The sequence below is a fragment of the Rhincodon typus genome, chromosome 18 (assembly GCF_021869965.1).
Source record: "Rhincodon typus isolate 14 chromosome 18, sRhiTyp1.1, whole genome shotgun sequence".
In the NCBI taxonomy this organism is placed as follows: domain Eukaryota; kingdom Metazoa; phylum Chordata; class Chondrichthyes; order Orectolobiformes; family Rhincodontidae; genus Rhincodon; species Rhincodon typus.
The window spans coordinates 53,427,177-53,448,078 of NC_063349.1; the positions used below are offsets into that span (position 1 = coordinate 53,427,177).

A 20,902-nucleotide genomic window follows, 5' to 3' on the forward strand; every position below is an offset into this window, starting at 1 on the left:
CCAAGCACGGTAACGAAACGTCTGCGGAACAACAAACCAGCTCGGCGAGTCAACCAACCTCAATACCCACAAACCGAGTTACAAATCTACTCCAAAAACCTTAGAAACAAAACATTTCTCCAGGCACCACAATACCACTGGAAGAACACATCTAAAATTAAACTGAAAAACAATGTTCTTTGATTCTTAACATACAGTAAGTTCGATTTGTATTTCTATGAAGATTACATATATTTATAATTTATTTATATATTATATTGATTCCATAATTTTATGAACTATCATCACACTACCTTCTCAGGGAATTGAAAGGTGGAAAGTAAACACAGGTTTACAACTATCACTTACATCTAGAGATTCAAATAAAACCCACAAGTATGATTCTGTTAACTTGCAAACATTTTTGTATTGTATTGCCCATTTCACGATAATGGCATTTTACTGGCCAATCAATACTACTCTCCTTACTTACATTTGCACTCAGTATTTTGTCAGCACAAGAAATTCAGAAGCAGTTAGAACGATATTGGCTGTCATTGCAAATGTAAGCTGCCTATGGCAAGAGACTACTTATTTGACCATCGGTAATTATGGAAGTTTAAAAAAAGTGTCCTCCAAAATCAATATACTGCATTGTGCTGATCAGATAGATGAGCAGTACAAAATCTCTCTGTACAGTGGGGGTGAGAAAAATAACAAAAAAAAATGTATTGAGAGGTACAGACAAATAACTTTTCAGTGCATGCTATCAAGTTTGCTCTACAAGTTTTATACAGATAATTTTAAATTTTAAAATTGCAGCCAACAGCTATTTTGCAACCACTGGCTGTATTTTAAAAATTTTTCCTCTAGTAAAGCACTATTTTCTTTAGGGACTTATAAGCAGTCAGCAAGACAAAGTATGGAAAAAGAACCTGAGATGGAATGCCAATAATCTCAAGGTTAGGACCCATTTTACCTCCCAGAAACACCTGACAAATACAGTTGGAGATGTGGTTCTAGTCATACAAGCATCCATGAACCCATGACCAGTGGAATGAATTTCCTAGGTGGACAATCATATGCGTTAGCAAACGATTGCTGACAACGATGATAAGCATCTACAAGATGGGCTGGCTTAACTTCTTCCTGGCAACTGAACTGTAGCAAATGGAAGTTTATGAAATCAGTACAGCACTGCCCCACTTGCTCCAGGGGTACGTCATGACATCTTTGAACTGCTTGATTGGAAAATATCTAGCAGTGTTTACCCCAAAGCCTGCCCCATAATGTAAATATATCTTAACTACATTGCTGTTAGGCGTGAAGGACTTTCCAGATTTTTAAAATTGCCTTTGATTTTGAAAAGTACAAGAGAACAGAATACTTTGTTGAATTATATACCAGTATATTCACTGGTATTTTCAATCGATTCCTTTAACAGAGTTCTCAATGACTAATTTAGACAGAGATTGAGAGGCTGAAAACAAGAGTTGAACTGGGGCCAGTGAAGCAAAGGAATTTGGGGTGCATGCAAATCACAGAAAGAAGCCACACAACTTTACAAGTTCATTTAAAAAATATTTCCAGCAACAAGTTTATTTCTGGAGAGAACTGAGAAGTGAGGACGTCATGTTAAATTTGTTTTGGTTGGACCACTGTGTGCAATTCTGGTCTCCACATTGTAAAAAGGATCCAGAGGTAAATGATTCACAACGATAATGCCAGAAGTGACAGGTTAGAACGAACATGAAAAAAAATGAATACATTTAGGAGTTTTAAAGCTTTAAAGTAGAAACTTTAAAGGAAGGAATGCAAGGAGAAAATCCACTTATGGTGGAGACCTAAATTACATCTTATAAATACGTGTTACAGTGTGTCCTCAATTGAAATTGTGGTTGCATTGCTGAAAATCATGTCTTTATGTAGAAATATGTTTAAGTGAGATGGAGATTCTTATGGAAACCAATATTAAACGTGTAGCTGAGTTCTACAGGACTCTCACTAGAATGAAAGCAAATGTTAAAACATATCTTTCAATTTGGAAAGTTTTACATTGCTAAATTCCTACATTGGTAAGTGAAATAACTTATTTTACAAGTTCTTATTTTTTAAAACTTAATTTAAATTGCTACTTACAGTAAAAGGAACCTCCTACATTCCAGTGATTCTGCTACCCAAACCTCCTGCTCCCTGATCCTAATGGCTGCCACAGAATCTTCTCAAACCTGACCTCCCTAGTCATGGCCTCCTCCCCCCATTCCTTCTCCTGAACTGTCACTTAACCTGAAGGTGGAGCTGTGATATCATGGAAGTGCGATCTCTGCTGGTTCAGATGTGAACTGTTGGGGTTTTTATGACCCAGGTTTTAAAAATTTCTCCCACTCACTGCTTCTCTTTCCCAAATACCTGTCCTGAGCCAAGATTTAGGAAAAGATCCGCAAGGCAGGAGTAGCTTTAACAATCATCTTTTAAAACAAAGATGACTCCATAAGTCTCAATACTTCTGAACAATCAAGACTCTCACTTCCATGACATCAGAGCTCCAGTTTCAGCCTGAATCTGGATCTTGAACAGGAACTCATCCAAAAGAGAGAAGCGGCCACAACTCAGAGGTCAGGAAGCAGGGAAGCATAGGAAACAATATTGAAATAAATCTTGTGACAAGATTACAAGGCTGATTAACCTCTGACATTTAAAGCAAATAAACATTAAATTGGGCAATTTTAAGTCAGGGCTTATTGGATTCATTAATTAATAAAAATCAGGAATTTAGGTGGAGCTCCTTTATCCAGAGATTAGGTAGAATGTGAAACAAGCTAACACAAGGAAGCAAAACGAGTAGTATAGATGCATTTAACATCCAGTTTAAATGCATCCAATCAACTGCCTCAGCCACTTATCTCCCTTCCCTTCACAAACTTCCTCCAAGGCTCCCAGGTTGCCCCAGCCCTAAACTTCAGAATCAAAAGAAGTCTTAAATGCAGAAGGTCGTTCAGCCCATCGTAGCTACACTGACTCTTCAGAAAAGTATCACCTAGTGCTAATCTCCTGCTTTTCTCCAAACCCATGCACATTAATTTTATCCAAATAATCATCTACTGTCCTTTCGAATGCCTCAATTGAATTTGCCTTCACCATACTGCCAGGCAATGCATTCCATACCCCAACTTCTCACAATGAAAAAGCTTTATCTCACATCACCACTTCTTTAGGACATCACTTGAAATCTGTGTCATCTTGTCCTTTGAACAATGGAATACAATTTCTCCCTATCCACTCTATCCAGGACACTTAAAATTTTGAAAACTTCAATCAGATCGCCTCTCAACTCTCTTATCTCCAGGAATAACAGTTCCAACTTCTTCAATCTATCCTCATTAGTGAAGATACTCATTCCTAGAACCATTGTAAATCAGTTCTACCATCTCTCCAATGCATTCACATCCTTCCCATAGAATGGCACCCAGAACTGAACATAGCACTCCAGCTGAGGTCTTACAAGTGCAGCATCACCTCCTTGCTCGTGTACTCTATGTCCCTATGAATAAAACTAAGGATACTATGCTTTATTTACTGTTCTCTCCACCTGTCCTGTCACCTTCCATGATCTGCGCACACATATCTAGTACCCTCTGCTCCTACTCTTAGGATTGCACCCCCTATTTTATACTGCCTTTCACTGTTCTTGTTAACAAAGTGTATCATTTCACACTCCTCTGCATTGAACATCACCTGTCACCTATCCATCCATTCTTTGTCTATGTCTGCTTAAGAGTTTTGTATTGTCCTCCTCAGTTTATAACACCTCAATTTTGTATCATCTGCAAACTTTGAAGATGTCCCCTGCACACCAAGATTTAGGTCATTAACATAGATTAGGAAAGGCAAGGGTCCCAATACCAACTTGAGGGGAAACTTTTTCACACAGTGGGTAGGGCATGTTTGGAAATGAGCCACCAGAAGTACTAGTGGAGGCAGGTACAGTTACAATATATCAAAGGCATCTGGATTGGTATATGAATAGGAAGGGTTTAAAGTGATATGGGCCAAATGCTGGCAAATGGGGCTGGATCAGATTGGGATGTCTGGTTGGCACGGACGAGTTGGACCAAAGGGTCTATTTCCGTGCTATAGGACTCTATGACCCCCAAGGAGCTCCAGTACAACCCTTCCTCCTGCTTGAAAAATAATGCATTAACTATCATTCTTGGTTTTCTATCACAACAAATTTTGTATCCAACTTGCATTGTTCTGTAACTTCTCTCAGATTGCCTCCAAGTTCATCTGATGTGAAACACACCTGATCTCTTAATCTGATTTGTACCAAGTCATTAATCACTCAATTTACCCCATCATTTCATACACCATTTTCATGGTTCTCTCTCCTTGAAATCTTTCCTCCAAGATCCAACTCTTGAAAATTCCATTCCCGTAATCCATGCCCTAATTCCAACTTCCCTCTCCTCTCCAAAGACCTTGAACATGTTGTCACAGCCCAATTGTGAGCCCATCAGTTTGAGCTTAAAGTTTAAATCTCTCCAGTCAAGCTTTCATCCCTTCTGCAATGCTGAAGCAACTTTTTTTTTTTTTTTCAGAAGTTACAAATAATATCCTTTTCTTTTTTAATTCATTCACGCTATAAAAGGATGTTAGCCAGCCACCATTTATTACCCATCCCTAGTTGCCCTTGGGTAGATGGCGGCGAGCTGCCTTCTTGACCCACTACAGTTGTTGTAGATTTGCCCACAACATTGTTAAGGAGGGAGATCTAGGATTTTGACCCAGTGTCACTGAAGGAACAGCAACATGTTTCTAAGTCAGAATAATCAGTAGCTTAATGAGGAATTTACAGGTGCTAGCACTGTTCACACACATTTGCTGCCCTTGTCCTTCTAGATGGAAGCGGTCATGTTTTTGGAAGATGCTGTCTAAGAAATCTTGCTGAATTTCTGCAGTCCTTCTTGCACACTTTGCCACTACCGTGCATCCATGGCAGATGCGAGTGAATGGTTGTGAAGATGGTACCAAATCAAACAGGATGTCTGGTCCTAGATGATGTCACGAGTTTCTTGAGTGTGTTGGAACTGCACCCATCCAGACAAAAGGGGAGCATTCCACACATTCATGACTTGTGCCTTGTAAAGAATGGACAGGCCGGGACAGAAGGCAAGTGAGTCGCTGCGAGATTCTTACTCTCTAACCTGCTCTTGAAACGACAATATTTCTTTGTCTAGACCAGTTCACTTTCCCCATAATAGTAGCCCCTAGGAGGTCAATAATGGAAGAGTCAATGATGGTAATGCCATTGCGCAATAAAAAGGAATAACGGTAAATATTTGTCTTATTGTGACTATGACAACGGCAAACGTTCTTGATTGGTCTGCAGCCTTTGACATAGCTTTAGATGCAGATCATCGTGCTAATCCCTTTCCAATGCCTCTCATCATCCAGATAAGTGCGACTGCATTTTCCTGGTTTCATTCTCATTCAGCTTATCATAAGTACAGAATTGCCAATGGCCTCTCTTCCAATTCCAACTCAGTTGCCTTTGATTTCTGCAAAAGATGTATTCCTAGCTGCCTACTTTTCCCATGACATGCTGCACCTTCAAACTTGGATAACATAATTCACATGCACAGTGATCGCTCAATCTCAATACCAGTTTTCTCTTCCTCCTACATTGCTAAATTTTCAGAGTGCTTATCTGACATTTAGTACTAGATGAGCAGAAACGTGCTCCAATTAGATACTGGAGACACTGAAGCATTAGTTTCAGTCTGCACACTGTACTTTGCTCCCTCACCTCCAATTCCATCCATCTTACATTGACTCCAGCCTCACGTTTCTATCAACTCTCAACTTCTAGTGTCATACAGGAAAGAGAAAAAAAATGAATAGTTTTCTGCATCTTCGTGAGTTTAAAAAGGTGTAGCATATTCTTCTTTTCAGGTATCAAATTGTCAGAAAACAAAGCATATATATATATATATATATATATAAAAAAAACATGAAAAATGTCAAATCATAAGCTTACAGTCTTTAAACACAAAAGAAATTTTCATTAGCGCAAATATTCCAGAAAAAAGTACTTTTCTTTTCCACTGTTCGTTTGAAGTATGCTTTTAAATCATTCCAAAATTCCATAACATGCCTCAAGTAAAATAAAGCAGAAATTTAAATGCACCTGATCATGTGAAAGTAAAGCATTATTTTCCTGCTCCAAGTTACGATTTCCTAAGTTCAGAAATATTTTGCAGCAATTTGCAAACTTTGTCAGTTCTGCTTGCAAAGCAGACAGTTGCTCAAATACAATTTCATAAATGAAATGCAACCACAAAATTTAAATACTTCAAATGAACTATGCACAACAGCTTTCATACTGTACTTGAGTGGTAACCATTAACAGAAGTTTGGTGTACTTGCACTGATAAAGCAAGGCTAAGGAATTTAAGAATGATTAACCCTTTTTGAATTAAGCTCTTGGAATAGAAAACTGAATTTTTTAAGTCTAACATTGCACATTTATACAATGGTACACATGCTAAACACAAAAACTAGTGAATGCCAAAAAAATTGCAGAAAGCTGCCTTACTAAGCACACAAGGCCAATACGCAAGAAGAGTTTCAAAATGTGTGTCATGGAGAGCTATATATGCACATACTTCATTTGAGTACTGCCTAAAGACATATTGTCACAGCTTTTCATCATGTACTCAAGACAATTTGCAAGAATACAAATTCAAGGGGTAAAACCAACATTTGAACGGCATAAAAAAAATGCTGACTGGTTGGCAAATAAATTCTGATGGTTGGCATCAACATTGCCTCTGACCTCCACGCACGTCGACCAGCATGTCAATAAACAGCTTTCGCTTCCATAAGTCATTTTGGGAAGTTACTGCAATACAGACAGACATTGAGGTCCATGTAGCAGCAAAAACCATTACAGGAAATGTTAATTGCCTTGGAGAAAGCACTCATTAAAGCTAATTGGTTAGCTCAGTGGCTGGACGATTGGCTTGCAACATAGAGTGATACCATCAGCATGGGTTCAATTCTTGCAGCAGCCGAGGTTACCATGGCAGACTCTCCTTCTCAACCTCTCCACTTGCCTCAGGCATGGCCACCCTCAGATTAAACCACCACCAACTGTCTCTTTTTAATGAAACAGCAGCCTTATGAACAGGTAAGACTATGGCAACTTCACACTTCATGTACATGAAATTGCAGTACAGATCAGCCACAATCAAATTGATTGAATTGATCAAGTAGACTCACGCACCTGAACGGTCTGCTGTTCATAACGTTCACAAAACGTGCAAAAGGAACAAGTTTCCTAATGTTTCACAGCTAGTAGAAACTGCAGATGCTGGAGAATCTGAGATAACAAGGTGTAGAGCTGGATGAACACAGCAGGCCAAGCAGCATCAGAGGAGCAGGAAAGCTGACGTTTCGGGCCGAGACCTTTCTGAAGAAGGGTCTCGGCCCAATACATCAGCTTTCTTGCTCCTCGGATGCTGCTTGGCCTGCTGTGTTCATCCAGCTCTACACCTTGTTATCCAAGTTTCCTAATGTAAAGCTTTTATTCTAGTTATGTGTAAAGTTATAGATAGTATGAATCTCAAGAACAAAAATGCTGCAGCATTCATTCATATTCTGACATTCCATCATTGGCCAATCTACTTCCCACCCTTCAGGTTATTTCTTATTATTCCAAAGGTTCAACATGAATCTACAACAGCTTTTAATTCAAACCTTTCTCAAAGGCTATTTTAAATTTAAGTACACACATTGGCTGTCACTCTGTCAAAACAGAACTAATGACATGATCACCACCTCTTCGTGACTAGTTGCTAGATTAGCCTCACACAAGTGATATGAATTGCTCCAGCTACCTTACCCACTATCAACTTGAATTTATGGATCACGACCTATCAGAATCTATTTCTTAGTCTTGGTGAAACAGCTACCATAGGCTAACTTTTTGTAAAGGACTGGAGGTAGACGTGTCGAATTTGTACTGCTAAGTAACATGTCAGTTTGTCAGCATGTTTCCGTCTCTACCCCAAAACTTCGGCAGCATTACATTTCTTGGATTGCCAATTTTCCAGTGCTGGACAGCCTCTAATCAAATCCCAGACTCAAGGGTGCACTCTCCACCTTAATTGGAAGGAGCAACATACTACCACATATTATAGAACCCAAGTCGGGGCAGATAAACAAGTTGTGTAGAAAATTACGAATACAATCAGACAGCATTAAGAAGTAATTTCAAATATCTGATTAATTTTTTTTTTTTTTTTTTAAAATGCCAATGTGCAAGTTATAGAAGGCAATGAAATCTGCAAATCCTTGCGGGAGAACTTATTTAGCTTAGCAAGTCCAACAGCAAAGGGGCAATTCTGGATTAAGTCCTAGGGAATGAAGATGCTAAGGGCATCACCATGGAATATTTTCATGCTCATGATTATGCGTCAACCAGATTTATATTTAATGTAGTTGTGGAAAAAGATGAACAAGGAGTAAAAGTTCTGAATTGGTGAAAAAAAGCTCAGCCGAGATGTGATTTGACTGAAATGGACTGAAAACAATCAGTGTCAGAAGTTCTGAAAGATATTCCACAAGGCAGAGCGAGGTCAGAACAAATACATTCCCAGTAAAAGTGAGTGAGACTTTTAAATTTCAATCTCTGGATGTCAATAAAGGTACAAATTTAAAGAGAGGGAAGGAATGGAAAATACTGGAATAAAACAAGACCGATCACTAGACTCAAAACATCAACTCTATGGCTCTCTCCACAAATATCGCCAGACTACTGCATTCAGTTCTGGTCTTCCTCCCATAGGAAAGATATTGTGAAACCTAAAAAAAAGTTCAGAAATGATGTACATGGCTGTTGCCAGGGTTGGAGGGTTTGAGCTATAGGGAGAGGCCAAGTGGGCGGAGGCTATTTTCCCTGGAGCGTCAGAGGTTGAGGGCTGACCTTATAGGAGTTTATAAAATCATGAGGGGCACAGATAGAATGAATAGTCAAAGTCTTTTCCCCCAGGGTAAGGGAGTCCAAAACCAGAGGGCATAGGTTTAAGGTGAGGGGGGAAAAGATTTAAAACAGACCTAAGGGGCAACTTTTCACACAGCGGGTGGTGCATGCATGGAATGAGCTGTCAGAGGAGGCTGGTACAGTTACAAAATTTATAATGCATCTGAATGGATATATGAATAGGAAGGGTCGAGGGATATGGGCCAAACACTGAAAAATTGGACGAGATTAATTTAGTATATCTGATCAGCATGGATGAGTTGGACTGAAGGTTTGTTTCCATGCTATACATCTCTACTACAAATCGGACAGTCTATGCCTGGGCAGGACTGGAACCAATGTCCTAGGGGGTGCTTTTGCTAATGCTGTTGGGGAGGGTTTAAACTAATGTGGCAGGGGGATGGGAACCAAATGAGGAGGTTAGTGGACAGTAAGGAGGTAGTAACTAAAGCCTGTAAGGAACTAGATAATGAAGTCAGTGTGACCAAGGGGAAGAGTAGGCAGAGAGCAGATAGCAGATGAACGCAAAGGGATAGCTGGTCTGAGGTGCATTTGTTTTAATGCGAGAAGCGTAGTAGGTAAGGCAGATGAACTTAGAGCTTGGATTGGTACCTGGGAGTATGATGTTATTGCTATTACTGAGACTTGGTTGAGGGAAGGGCAAGAATAGCAACTAAATATCCCAGGATACGGATGCTTCAGGCAGGATAGAGAGGGAGGTAAAAGGGGTGGAGGAGTTGCATTACTGGTCAACGAGGATATCACAGCTGTGCTGAAGGAGGGCACTATGGAGGACTCAAGCAGTGAGGCAATATGGGCAGAGCTCAGAAATAGGAAGGGTGCGGTAACAATGTTGGGGCTGTACTACAGGCCTCCCGACAGTGAGCGTGAGATAGAGGCACAAATATGCAGCCAGGTTATGGAAAGATGTAGGAGCAACAGGTTGGTGCTGATGGGAGATTTTAATTTTCCCAACATTGACTGGGATTCACTTAGTGTTAGGGGTTTAGATGGAGCAGAATTTGTAAGGAGCATCCAGGAGGGTTTTATAGAGCAGTATGTAAATAGTCCAACTTGGGAAGGGGCCATACGGGACCTAGTATTGGGGAATGAGCCCGACCAGATGGTTGAAGTTTCAGCAGGGGATTTACTTTGGGAATAGTGATCACAATTCCATAAGTTTTACAATACTCATGGACAAAGACGAGAGTGGTCCTAAAGGAAGGGTGCTAAATTGGGGGAAGGCCAACTATAGCAAAATTCGGCAGGAGCTGGGGAATGTGGATTGGGAGCAGCTGTTTGAAGGTAAATCCACATTTGATATGTGGGAGGCTTTTAAAGAGAGGTTGATTAGAGTGAAGGACAGACGTGTCCCTGTGAAAATGAGGGATAGAAAGGGCAAGATTAGGGAACCATGGAGGACAGGTGAAATTATAAGACTAGCAAGTAAGAAAAAGAAAGCAAGCATAAAGGTCTAGGCGACTAAAAACAGACGACGCTTTGGAAGAATATCGGGAAAGTAGGACCAATCTGAAACAAGGAATTAAGAGGGCTAAAAGGGGTCATGAAATACCTTTAGCAAACAGGGTTAAAGAAAATTCCAAAGCCTTTTATTTGTACATAAGGAGCAAGAGGGTAACTAGAGAAAGGGTTGGCCCACTCAAGGACAAAGGAGGGAAGTTATGCGAAGAGTCAGAGAAAATGAGTGAGATTCTTAATGAGTATTTTGCGTCGGTATTCACCGAGGTTAGGGATAGATGTTTGATTACTCTAAGTCAAATCGGCATTGGGGGTGGGGGGGGTTGCTGGCGGAAGTGTTGGGTATTCTAAAAGGCATTAGGATGGACAAGTCCCCAGGTCCGAATGGGATCTATCCCAGGTTACTGAGGGAAGCGAGAGGGGAAATACCTGGGGCCTTAACAGATATCTTTGCAGCATCCTAGAGCACGGGTGAGGTCCCGGAGGACTGGAGAATTGCTGATGTCGTCCCCTTGTTTAAGAAGGGTAGCAAAGATAATCCAGGTAATTATAGACCGGTGAGCCTGACGTCAGTGGTGGGGAAGCTGCTGGAGAAGCTGCTGGAGAAGATACTGAGGGATAGGATCTATTTACATTTGGAAGAAAATGGGCTTATTAGTAATAGGCAGCATGGTTTTGTGCAGGGAAGGTCATGTCTTACCAACTTGATAGAATTCTTTGAGGAAGTGACAAAGTTGATAGATGAGAGAAGGGCTGTAGATGTCATATACATGGACTTCAGTAAGGCATTTTGATAATGTTCCCCATGGTAGGCTGATGGAGAAAGTGATGTCACCTGGGGTCCAGGGTGTACTAGCTAGATGGATACAGAACTGGCTGTGCAACAGGAGACAGTTGTAGTGGAAGGGAGTTTCTCAAAATGGAGAACTGTGACCAGGGATCCGTGTTGGGACCACTGTTGTTTGTGACATACATAAATGATCTGGAGGAAGGTATGATGGTCTGATTAGCAAGTTTGCAGATGACATCAAGATTGGTGGAGTAGCAGATAGTGAAGGGGACTGTCGGAGAATGCAGCAGAATACAGATAGATTGGAGAGTTGGGCGGAGAAATGGCAGATGGAGTTCAATCCAGGCAAATGTGAGGTGATGCATTTTGGAAGATCCAATTCAAGAGCGAACTATACGGTAAGTGGAAAAGCCCTGGGGAAAATTGATGCACAGAGAGATCTGGGTGTTTAGGTCCATTGTACCCTGAAGGTGACAACGCAGGTCAATAGAGTGGTCAAGAAGGCATATGGCATGCTTTCATTCATCAGACGGGGCATTGAGTACAAGAGTTGGCAGGTCATGTTGCAGCTCTATAGGACTTTGGTTCGGCCACATTTGGAATACCGCGTACAGTTCTGGTCGCCACATTACCAAAAGGATGTGGATGCTTTAGAGAGGGTGCAGAGGAGGTTCACCAGGATGTTGCCTGGTATGGAGGGCGCTAGCTATGAAGAGAGGTTGAGTAGATTAGGATTATTTACGTTAGAAAGACGGAGGTTGAGGGGGGACCTGATTGAGATCTACAAAATCATGAGAGGTATAGACAGGGTGGATAGCAAGAAGCTTCCCCCCCCCTCCCCGGAGTGGGGGACTCAATTACTAGGGGTCACGATTTCAAGGTGAGAGGGGAAAAGTTTAAGGGAGATTATGCGTGGAAAGTTCTTTACACAGAGGTGGTGGGTGCCTGGAACACGTTGCCAGCGGAGGTGGTAGAGGCGGGCACGATAGCGTCATTTACGATGTATCTGGACAAATACATGATAGAGCAGGGAGCAGAGGGATACAGATCCTTGGAAAATAGGGGGCAGGTTTAGATAGAGGATCTGGATCGGCGCAGGCTTGGAGGGCCGAAGGGCCTGTTCTTGTGCTGTAATTTTCTTTGTTCTTTGTTCTATGACTCTGATATGTCAAGTTTCTCCAACAATTTCTGTTCTGGTTTGTTTGATGAAAAGTATTGGGTTTTCCTGGATTTTACAAATGCAGAGACAGCGGAAGGCTTATCATTAAAGAATTAAGACAAATCAGACACCAAAATGGCAACTTGCATATGGAGGCAAAAGACATAAACATGATTCTTTGTGAATATTTTGGATTTGTTTTCACAAGAGGGGATGAAGCAATCATTGCGTTAAGGATGAAGAGCATAAAATTTTGTATGGGGTCAACCTGCTGTAAGAAAGAAAATAATAAAGGCGTTTGGCATCCTCAAAAGTAAACAAATTACTGGGCCCACTGAAACATATCCTAGGTTTCCAAGATAGGCAATGGCGGAAACAGTCAAAGCTCTGACCACTGGCACCCTCACCAGAGTGGGGAAAGAACTCTCCCTATATCAGTCAAATGCTTTGTGCATGTAGCAGTTGAGGAGACAAAATTTGCAGATGCTACTGCGGAAGTCAGTCAGTCCCAGCTTCATCAGTCCTAGCCTCCAGCCCCACCCCTGTAAATGTCAGTAGCACATGTGTAGATGTATTCTGGCATGGTGTTGTCAGAGATACTTCCTGCAGTCTGTTGCAGTTAGGTGATGTCACATGCCATATTATACATATGAGAGCAATTTTGGGGCAAAGTACATAATCACTCCAATAAATTATTTCACACTAGCTATGTTGCAGCTGAAGTGCAAGCTTACATCTCTGGTTGTCATCTTTTAACAAGGATTTGACTGCATAGACAGAATCTTGAGAGGAGTTTAAAAACAGGGTAGTCAGGAATAGATCGTTTTAACCAAGTACGATGGGGCTGTTTTCTTTGGAACAAAGGACCAAGGGTGAACATGGCAAAGAAACATAAGGCATAGCTGCAGGATGAAGCTGTTTGGCCCCTGGGCCTGTTCCATTATCTGACAAGATCATTGTTGTTCTGATTGTGGCCTTTACTCTATATCCAGCTTGCGCCATAATGAATCTCTTCAATGATTTAGCCTCCACTACATTCCATGGTAGATTAACAAGGCTCATGAGAGAAACACCGTCATGTGCCTTAACTGGGAGGCCCCTTATTCTTGAAGGACGCTCCAGAGTTCTAGATTCTTCAGCTTTTTGTCACTTACATAAATAATTTACACGTGAACATAGGGAGATACGGTCAGTAAGTTTGCAGACGATACTAAAGTTGGCGATGTCGTAGACAGCAAAGAAGGTTACCTCAGAGAACAATGGGATCTTGATCAGACGGGCTAATGGGCCGAGGAGTTTAATTTACATAAAAGTGAGGTACTGCAATTTGGAAAGGCAAATCAGGGTTAGATTTTTACTCTTAATGGTAAGGTCTTGGGCAGAGTTGTTGAACAAAGAGATCTTGCAGTGCAGATCCATAGTTCCTTGAAAATGGAGTCGCAGGTAGATAGGATAGTGAAGATGGCCTTTGGTAAGCTTGCCTTTATTGGTCAGTGCGTTGATTAAAGGAATTAGGAAATCAGATTGCGGCTGTACAGGAAATTGGTTAGGCCACTTTTGGAATACTGCGTGCAATTCTGGTTTCCCTGCTATAAGAACGACGTTGTGAAACTTTGAAGGGTTCAGAAAAGATTTACAAGGATGTTGCCAGGATTGGAAGGTTCAAGCTATTGGGAGAGGCTGAATAGTCTGGGGCAATTTTCCCTGGAGGCTCGGAGGCGGAGGGTTGACCTTACAGAGTTTCATAAAATCATGAAGGGCATAGATAGGGTAAATAGACAAGGTCTTCCCCGCCCCCACCGGGAAGGCGGGCAGGGGGCGAAAGAGTCCATTACTAGACAGCATCAATTTAAGCTGAAAGGCGAAAAGATTTATAAAAAGACCAAAAAGAGGCAACCTTTTCACAGAGCGTGCTGTTTGTATGGAATGAGCCGCCAGAGGAAGTCGTGGAGGCTGGTACTATTACAACATCTAAAAGGCATCTGGATGGGTACATGAATAGGAAGGGTTTAAGAGGGATATGTGCCAAATGAGACTTAATTAATTTAGGATATCTGGTCAGCATGGATGAGTTGGGACCAAACAGTCTGTTTCTGTGCTGTCCATCTCTAGGACTACTTAAGGGAAACATTCTGTAAGCATTAAACATGTCAAGCACCTTCAGAATCCTGTGCTTCAAGAAGATCATCTCTCAGTCTTCTAAAAAACAAAAACAAGGAGGACAGTCCCCAGCTTGTTCAACCTTCCCAAAATGACCCTTCACCTCAATCAAGTCTCCCACAGGTGGAGGAATGGAAACAGTCATTTCCATCCATTCTACTAACAGGCAACTGCATCGATTGAAAAGTATTCTGCAGAAAGATAAGAGGGGAATCGAGAACAAATGTCTTTACCCAGAGAAGCGTGGTGTTCTGAAAGGGCAATAGAGTCAGATATCCTCATCAAATTTTAAACTACTGGGATATGCATGTGAAATTATGTAATATACAGGGCTACAAACAAATAGTTGTATGTGAAATACAGATGAACAACTTCCTTTTTGGTCACCACACATACACACAGTAATTTTCTATGTTACTGTCAATTTCATTCTCACCTTAAGCAAGCAGTTGTCAACATGGCCTCACAGATAGCCTGAAAGAGCAACTTCCATGAATTAACTCATTTTTGGGCGACTGTCTGTGTGGAGTTTGCACATTCTCCCCGTGTCAACGGGGGTTTCCTCCCACAGTCCAAAGATGTGCAGGCTAGGTGGATTGGCCATGCTAAATTGCCCGTGTTGTTCAGGGATGAGTAGATTAGGTGGGTTATAGGGGAATGGATCTGGGTGGGATGCTCTAAGGGTCCGTGTGGACTTGCTGGGCCGAAGGGCCTGTTACCACACTGTAGGGATTCCATTCTATGATCATTTTATCGGTTCTTCCCCTATGCTGAAGAAAATGGTTTCATCTGAACAAATTGCTACGAATCTTGTCGGATTGAAGTGATCACTAACATTAAGGTTATAATTAAGGCTGCTTTTGGTGAGGATCCAACTCTGCCAGACTGTCAGCAGGTTGAATTTACGGAGGCATAAGTAGCGATGGTCCAAATCAATTAACAACATCCCACACTAATCAGTTTGAAGTACATGTCACAGATTTTTAAAACTTAAAAAGTCTTTTCCACCAAAATCATTCCACAAATTGAATATCCAACCAGTAAAGAATCTTGCTAAATTGAAGCAAGGATAAACTTTTCTATTGCACAGAACTATCATATAAAAGGTGAATTTATCATATTACACTGCTTATCTCACCTACTTGCCTCGTACAAAATTAATAACGAATGTTAAGCTTATTTGCATGTATGTAATAATCATGGTTTTTAAATTTCAAAGTTTTATTTGTACTCATGTAACAATCTGTTGTTTTCCATGCATGTAGTTGAAATACTATAGGTGTATTGAGTATTTCCTATAAATCAACATAGACATTGCAGTCTTTTGGGTTCATTAAAACGTACAGGTTTATTTAATTTGTTCTTTCCCACATTTGGCTCTCCTTATCTAAGCATGTCCTTTTGAATGTTCCCCTACTCCTACATAAATACATCATTCCACTTCTCTTACAAACACTGAACACTGGCCATGACCAAAAAGGTACATTCTGCTTTTCTTTTCACTGTATACTTTCACTCAATTGCTCCCCAAAACAATTTAGCATTTAAAGAATACAGATTGTCAAGCAATATCTACTAGTTTTCAGTTAACCATGCACATTTATTATATTATCCAATTTCTGAAGTTGTTTCCTTTCTCATGGGATGCGTGCATCATTGACAAGATGAATATTTGTTACCCATTCCTAATTGCCCTCAAAGTGACGTTGGACAAGCAAAGTCCATCTAGTGTGATTACACAAAAGGTTGAATGCTGTACAATAAGATGAATGGACTTTGTGAATATTGCAGCTTTGGATTAATCATAACTGACCAAACTCAAAACACCATTCAAATTATGATATTAAGCATACCTTATAATATCAGAAAAAAAAAGTGTTATTCTACATTGCCTGTGGTTAGTAGTGATTTTACAGAGTGGCTTCCAAAAAGATCATGTCTCAGTTTTGGGCTAGTTTCTTCATTCACTGAACTGCTTTTCTAAACAGCAAACAGCTTGATCAATGCAGTGGAAGGACCAAAGCTAATTTTTCAACAAAAGTCATAAAATCCATACCATGGTATTTCTTTACACAAGGACTGAAAAAAACGTATGCCACATTAGACATTAAAATATGACTAATGGGGCAAAACAATGAGATGTGGGTTTCATTCGGCTATAAGAAAAATATGCAATATAAACAAAAACTATTTTCTCTTTGATTACATTGGTCTTGCAACATGTACATATAAACTTAAATAGAAAAGTCCTCCAACAGTTATGTATTTGGTAACAGTTGTATACTTAATGTAAGTCAATTTACTACATTGATCTGCAAACCTCCGACCTTTAAACACTTGTAATGCTTAATTCTAGTCTTGAAGTACAAAACATTTATTTGCAGCACACGTCCAAAAATAAATAGTGCTGATTCAATGGACTTTTACAACTCAAGTATAGCAAGGGACCCACTATTAAAATTTAATCCACAGGGTATATGAGCAATTTGGAAATTAGTTATCTATGACATTTTGTGCAGATTAGGATCACACGTGTCTGGAGAAAAGGTGGAGGGCTGTTTGTGTACAAAAGCTGCATTAATGCAATATATCAATTGTGCAACAAAATTAGTTACAAAGTCTACAACTGATTATATCATTTGTCGATTTTCTAGGTACTGTATTTACAAAAGATAGAGGCAGGATTTGAAATTTTTTTGTAACATTTTGGCATTAGAAGTCTTATCTGTTCTATCAACACATTGAGAAGATAGCACAATTGTCAGAAACAAACTGTCTTGCTATAGCAAGTACTTATGACAAGCACGAGCTATGCAAATCAGGTATTCTGATGAGGCTACAGCAACCAATATTTTTCTGTCAAAAGTAGTTGACAGAAACTGCCTTAAAGCTTTAACATCCTTTTATGCTGATATGCATAATGCTGCATTCAAACTGATGGAAATCATGCAACTTCAATCCAATAGACATATTATAGTTTTTAATTTTTAGAAAAGTGGGATATTTGGCTTCCTTCCCTGCATATTATATAAATAAAACTTCAGAAAAATTCCTTTATTTTAACCAGGAGGTAAACACAGGTACATTGTTTTGACTTTCTTGAATATGTTAACTGCATAATGTTATCAGGCAAAAAGCCATCCTTAAACAGTGTAATCCCTATGCTTACTAAAAGGAATGTAGACAACACAAAAATTGTTTTTTTAAGATTGTTCAGTGCTGTAAATGGGGTTGTCCGAGAAATTAATTAAATAGGGTGATTTAATACTGTACCACCAAGTTCCAGTCATTTTTAATTGTGGCAAGCACACATTATATTTATTGTTAATCACTGCTACTTGCACTCCCCAAAAAATCCCCTGCATTCTAATTTTTAGTTGGCCTCTTCCTTCAATTTTAAGGCAAACCCCTCAACCAGCTGCAAGCTGAAAGATTGGCAGTGCTACAAAAACATTAAGTTTTTATTTACGCCTTGTAACCATGTAATCTGTATTTTGTTTTATGGCATTCCAGCAAAGATGTTTTGTTTTAAACATTAAACATTAAAGTTATGAATACTGTTCAGACAGCAAATTGAGACTTTTTCAGGTATTCAAAAACATGTCATGAATATTAATGACGTTTACAAATTAAATCTGATTAAGCATATGAAAACGTGTACAATTTAACTGTCCTTGTTTATGTTTTATAACAGCATGAAAACATTGTCCTTTATAGAATATCAAAAATAGTACCATTTAGAATGGAAAAATAACCACTACTATTTGAAACATCTGGACTTGAAGCAAGCTAAATCTTAAGCCAGAACCTGTTTCATGTCCTGCAAATGCAATTGGACTTGAACAGGAATATACAGCACTCCAACAGACGCTCTCAAATCCATTTGGAATACTCCCTGCTGTATTACTTAAATATGACCAAATTATATTTAAGTATTCTCATACCAAGTTACCTGAAAGTTGCCAGATAAGGTAGGTCGAAACAAGTTTAAATTTTTGAATTCAAACAGATGCAACTTTTCTAGAATACACCACAATATCATAGAAATGAACAGAAGCAACTGTTATTGAACCTTAACCTGGAAATTTTAAACATTGTGCAAGTTAATCACGACAAAATCTTCTGCACTGCTTGTTCAAGACTTCTGAAATGTTAATTTCATTTTGAACCACTAAATTTGTATGGCACTATTGACTGGAAATAGTGTGCAAAGCCAACTATTTCAGAATCTAAGTACTCCCAAAGCACGACACCTTCATAATGCTTAAACCAAATTTGCCTGTTCACCTCATTCTTATCCACAAACTGCCCATCAATCCCAACATCCAATGAAAAATTGCCCCAAAGACATTTGGCCATAAAATTGCCCCTGCTCAGTGAATCCACTATTAAATTATTTCACTTCCATAACTTTCAAAAAAGACAACATTAACCATCCTTGCAAAAAGAGGAAATAAAAATACTGGGACAAAGCAAGACTGGACACCACTACACACTTTCAACCAATTTACAAAATATAACCCTTCCACATCAAATTGGTTTTACTATTTTGAAAGAGTTATGGATTTACAATTAAATAAAAAAGATACATACTATATCAAGCATTACTGTCAAAATCTTCCAGAAAATTTTTTCGATGAAAAGTTTGAAAAAAATTGAAGTACGGTGCCCTGATTGGCTTTTGGAAAAATTCAGTTCTGGCAACAAAATTTACCAACAGAAAACACCTGTGTTGTTTCATGTATGCTACTTCCTTCCAGGTAGTTTCTGAACAGCTGTAAATGTTGTGGAACGCCTCAACTATAAACTACCGTAAAACTGGGTCACACCTGTAGTCTTCTTGATCTGCAAGTTTAATACATTTTAGATCAACTCGCCGTACTACTTCAAAACCCCAAAAACGAAACAACAGCTCAAGCATCAATTTCAAAAACTTAAAAAGCACTATTATTTCATTTCTACAAAAAGTAAATGTCACTTTCAAGAGCAAAATAAGAAGGAACGTTTGCAATAGTATCACTATTTTCTCTAAATTAAATCCCTTGTTCCCAACTTTGAACAGATATAGCAAGAATTGACTTGAACCGAAAATAAAATACAATACAAAGCTCACCGTAAGTAATATTGTTTTAAGGCAAATGCTGCATTAGGGCAACCTTTCGGAAAGTTTAATTCCTCCGTTATCTGTGACCATTTGTTCTTGTCAGTTACCTGCAGCAAAAAAAACACAATAATCCTGATTAATATGCAGACACATTATCAGATAGCAGAATATACCATCTGTTCCTTCAACGGCTTTAACAACACGAACAGCGCCGCAATTTTGCTTGAGAAAGATAAAAAGGGTCAGCAGCGAAAAAAAATAACAAAAACTTTGCAGCACTTTCCTGGTTCAGAAGACAAAAAAAGGGGGTCGATAAATGTTCATATTTTCAAACGTCCTGGCCATCCTATGGGCCTATGTGAGGCCTACGATTTTCCCCCTGAACCACGAAGCCTGACACAGCGAAGAAGTCCGTCCCCTCCGATGCGGCGAGTTAAAAAAGGCAAACGAGTGGTGCGAGCCTGTCCCCTGAAGAGCATTTCCTACCCCAGGCACACTCACGATTATCGATGTTAAGCATGCCCGCTAATTTTGACTTGGCTGAAGTGCGCGCAGTGAAGCCGCCGCAGCAACTGCAACGCCAGGCCAGAGACAGACAACTGCCATTTACAGCTTCACTGTCACACACAAGACAGAAACCTTTTTTTTTGTAAACCTTTAAAATAAAACAACAGCCCTTCCAGGCGGGTTTTCCAAAAAGGAAGGGGGGGGTGGTGTTAACAGATTTTTAAGACGCACATACCGCAAGAAATTAAAATAAAACACACACACACACACACAAGATATTCACCTTGGCGAATCCTCCCAGGCTGGTGACTCTGGTGTAGAGAGCGTGAAGATCCAGCTCCTTTCCAGCCACTACTGGGATCTTTTTAAAAGGCGTCCTGAACAAGAAGGAGGAGGGGAGGGGGGGAAAAAAAAAAGAATAAATCAGACCCACGCCTCCTCTTCACCAAAGCGCCCGTCCAAAGTTTCGCCCACCCTGTCCCCCGGGTTTTTGCTTAAATTTAAAAAAAATATTTCGGGGGTTTAAAATCCTTACCCTCTGTTGTGGTGAAACTGCCGCAGCTCCTCCAGGAACGCCTGCCTTTTTCTCCTCGGGTCTGAAGGCTGCATTTTCCCCATCGAATTTGCCATCTTTTTCATTGTTGTGTGTGTGTGTGGTGAGAGAGAGAGAGAGAGAGAGAG

General features: G+C 39.9%; 1 protein-coding gene across 1 annotated transcript in view; it reads right to left on the bottom strand.

The window, feature by feature from the left end:
* The window catches only part of arid2 (AT rich interactive domain 2 (ARID, RFX-like)), a 138,758-nt gene that overhangs the window by 117,680 nt on the left and 176 nt on the right, over positions 1–20,902 (bottom strand). The window contains exons 2-4 of the mRNA XM_048607954.1: positions 20,757–20,902; positions 20,505–20,598; positions 19,724–19,821 (exon numbers count right to left, since the gene is read on the bottom strand). Of these exons, the coding sequence (XP_048463911.1) occupies positions 19,724–19,821; positions 20,505–20,598; positions 20,757–20,860 (296 nt within the window). The 5' untranslated portion in view covers positions 20,861–20,902. The remainder of the gene's footprint in view (positions 1–19,723; positions 19,822–20,504; positions 20,599–20,756) is intronic.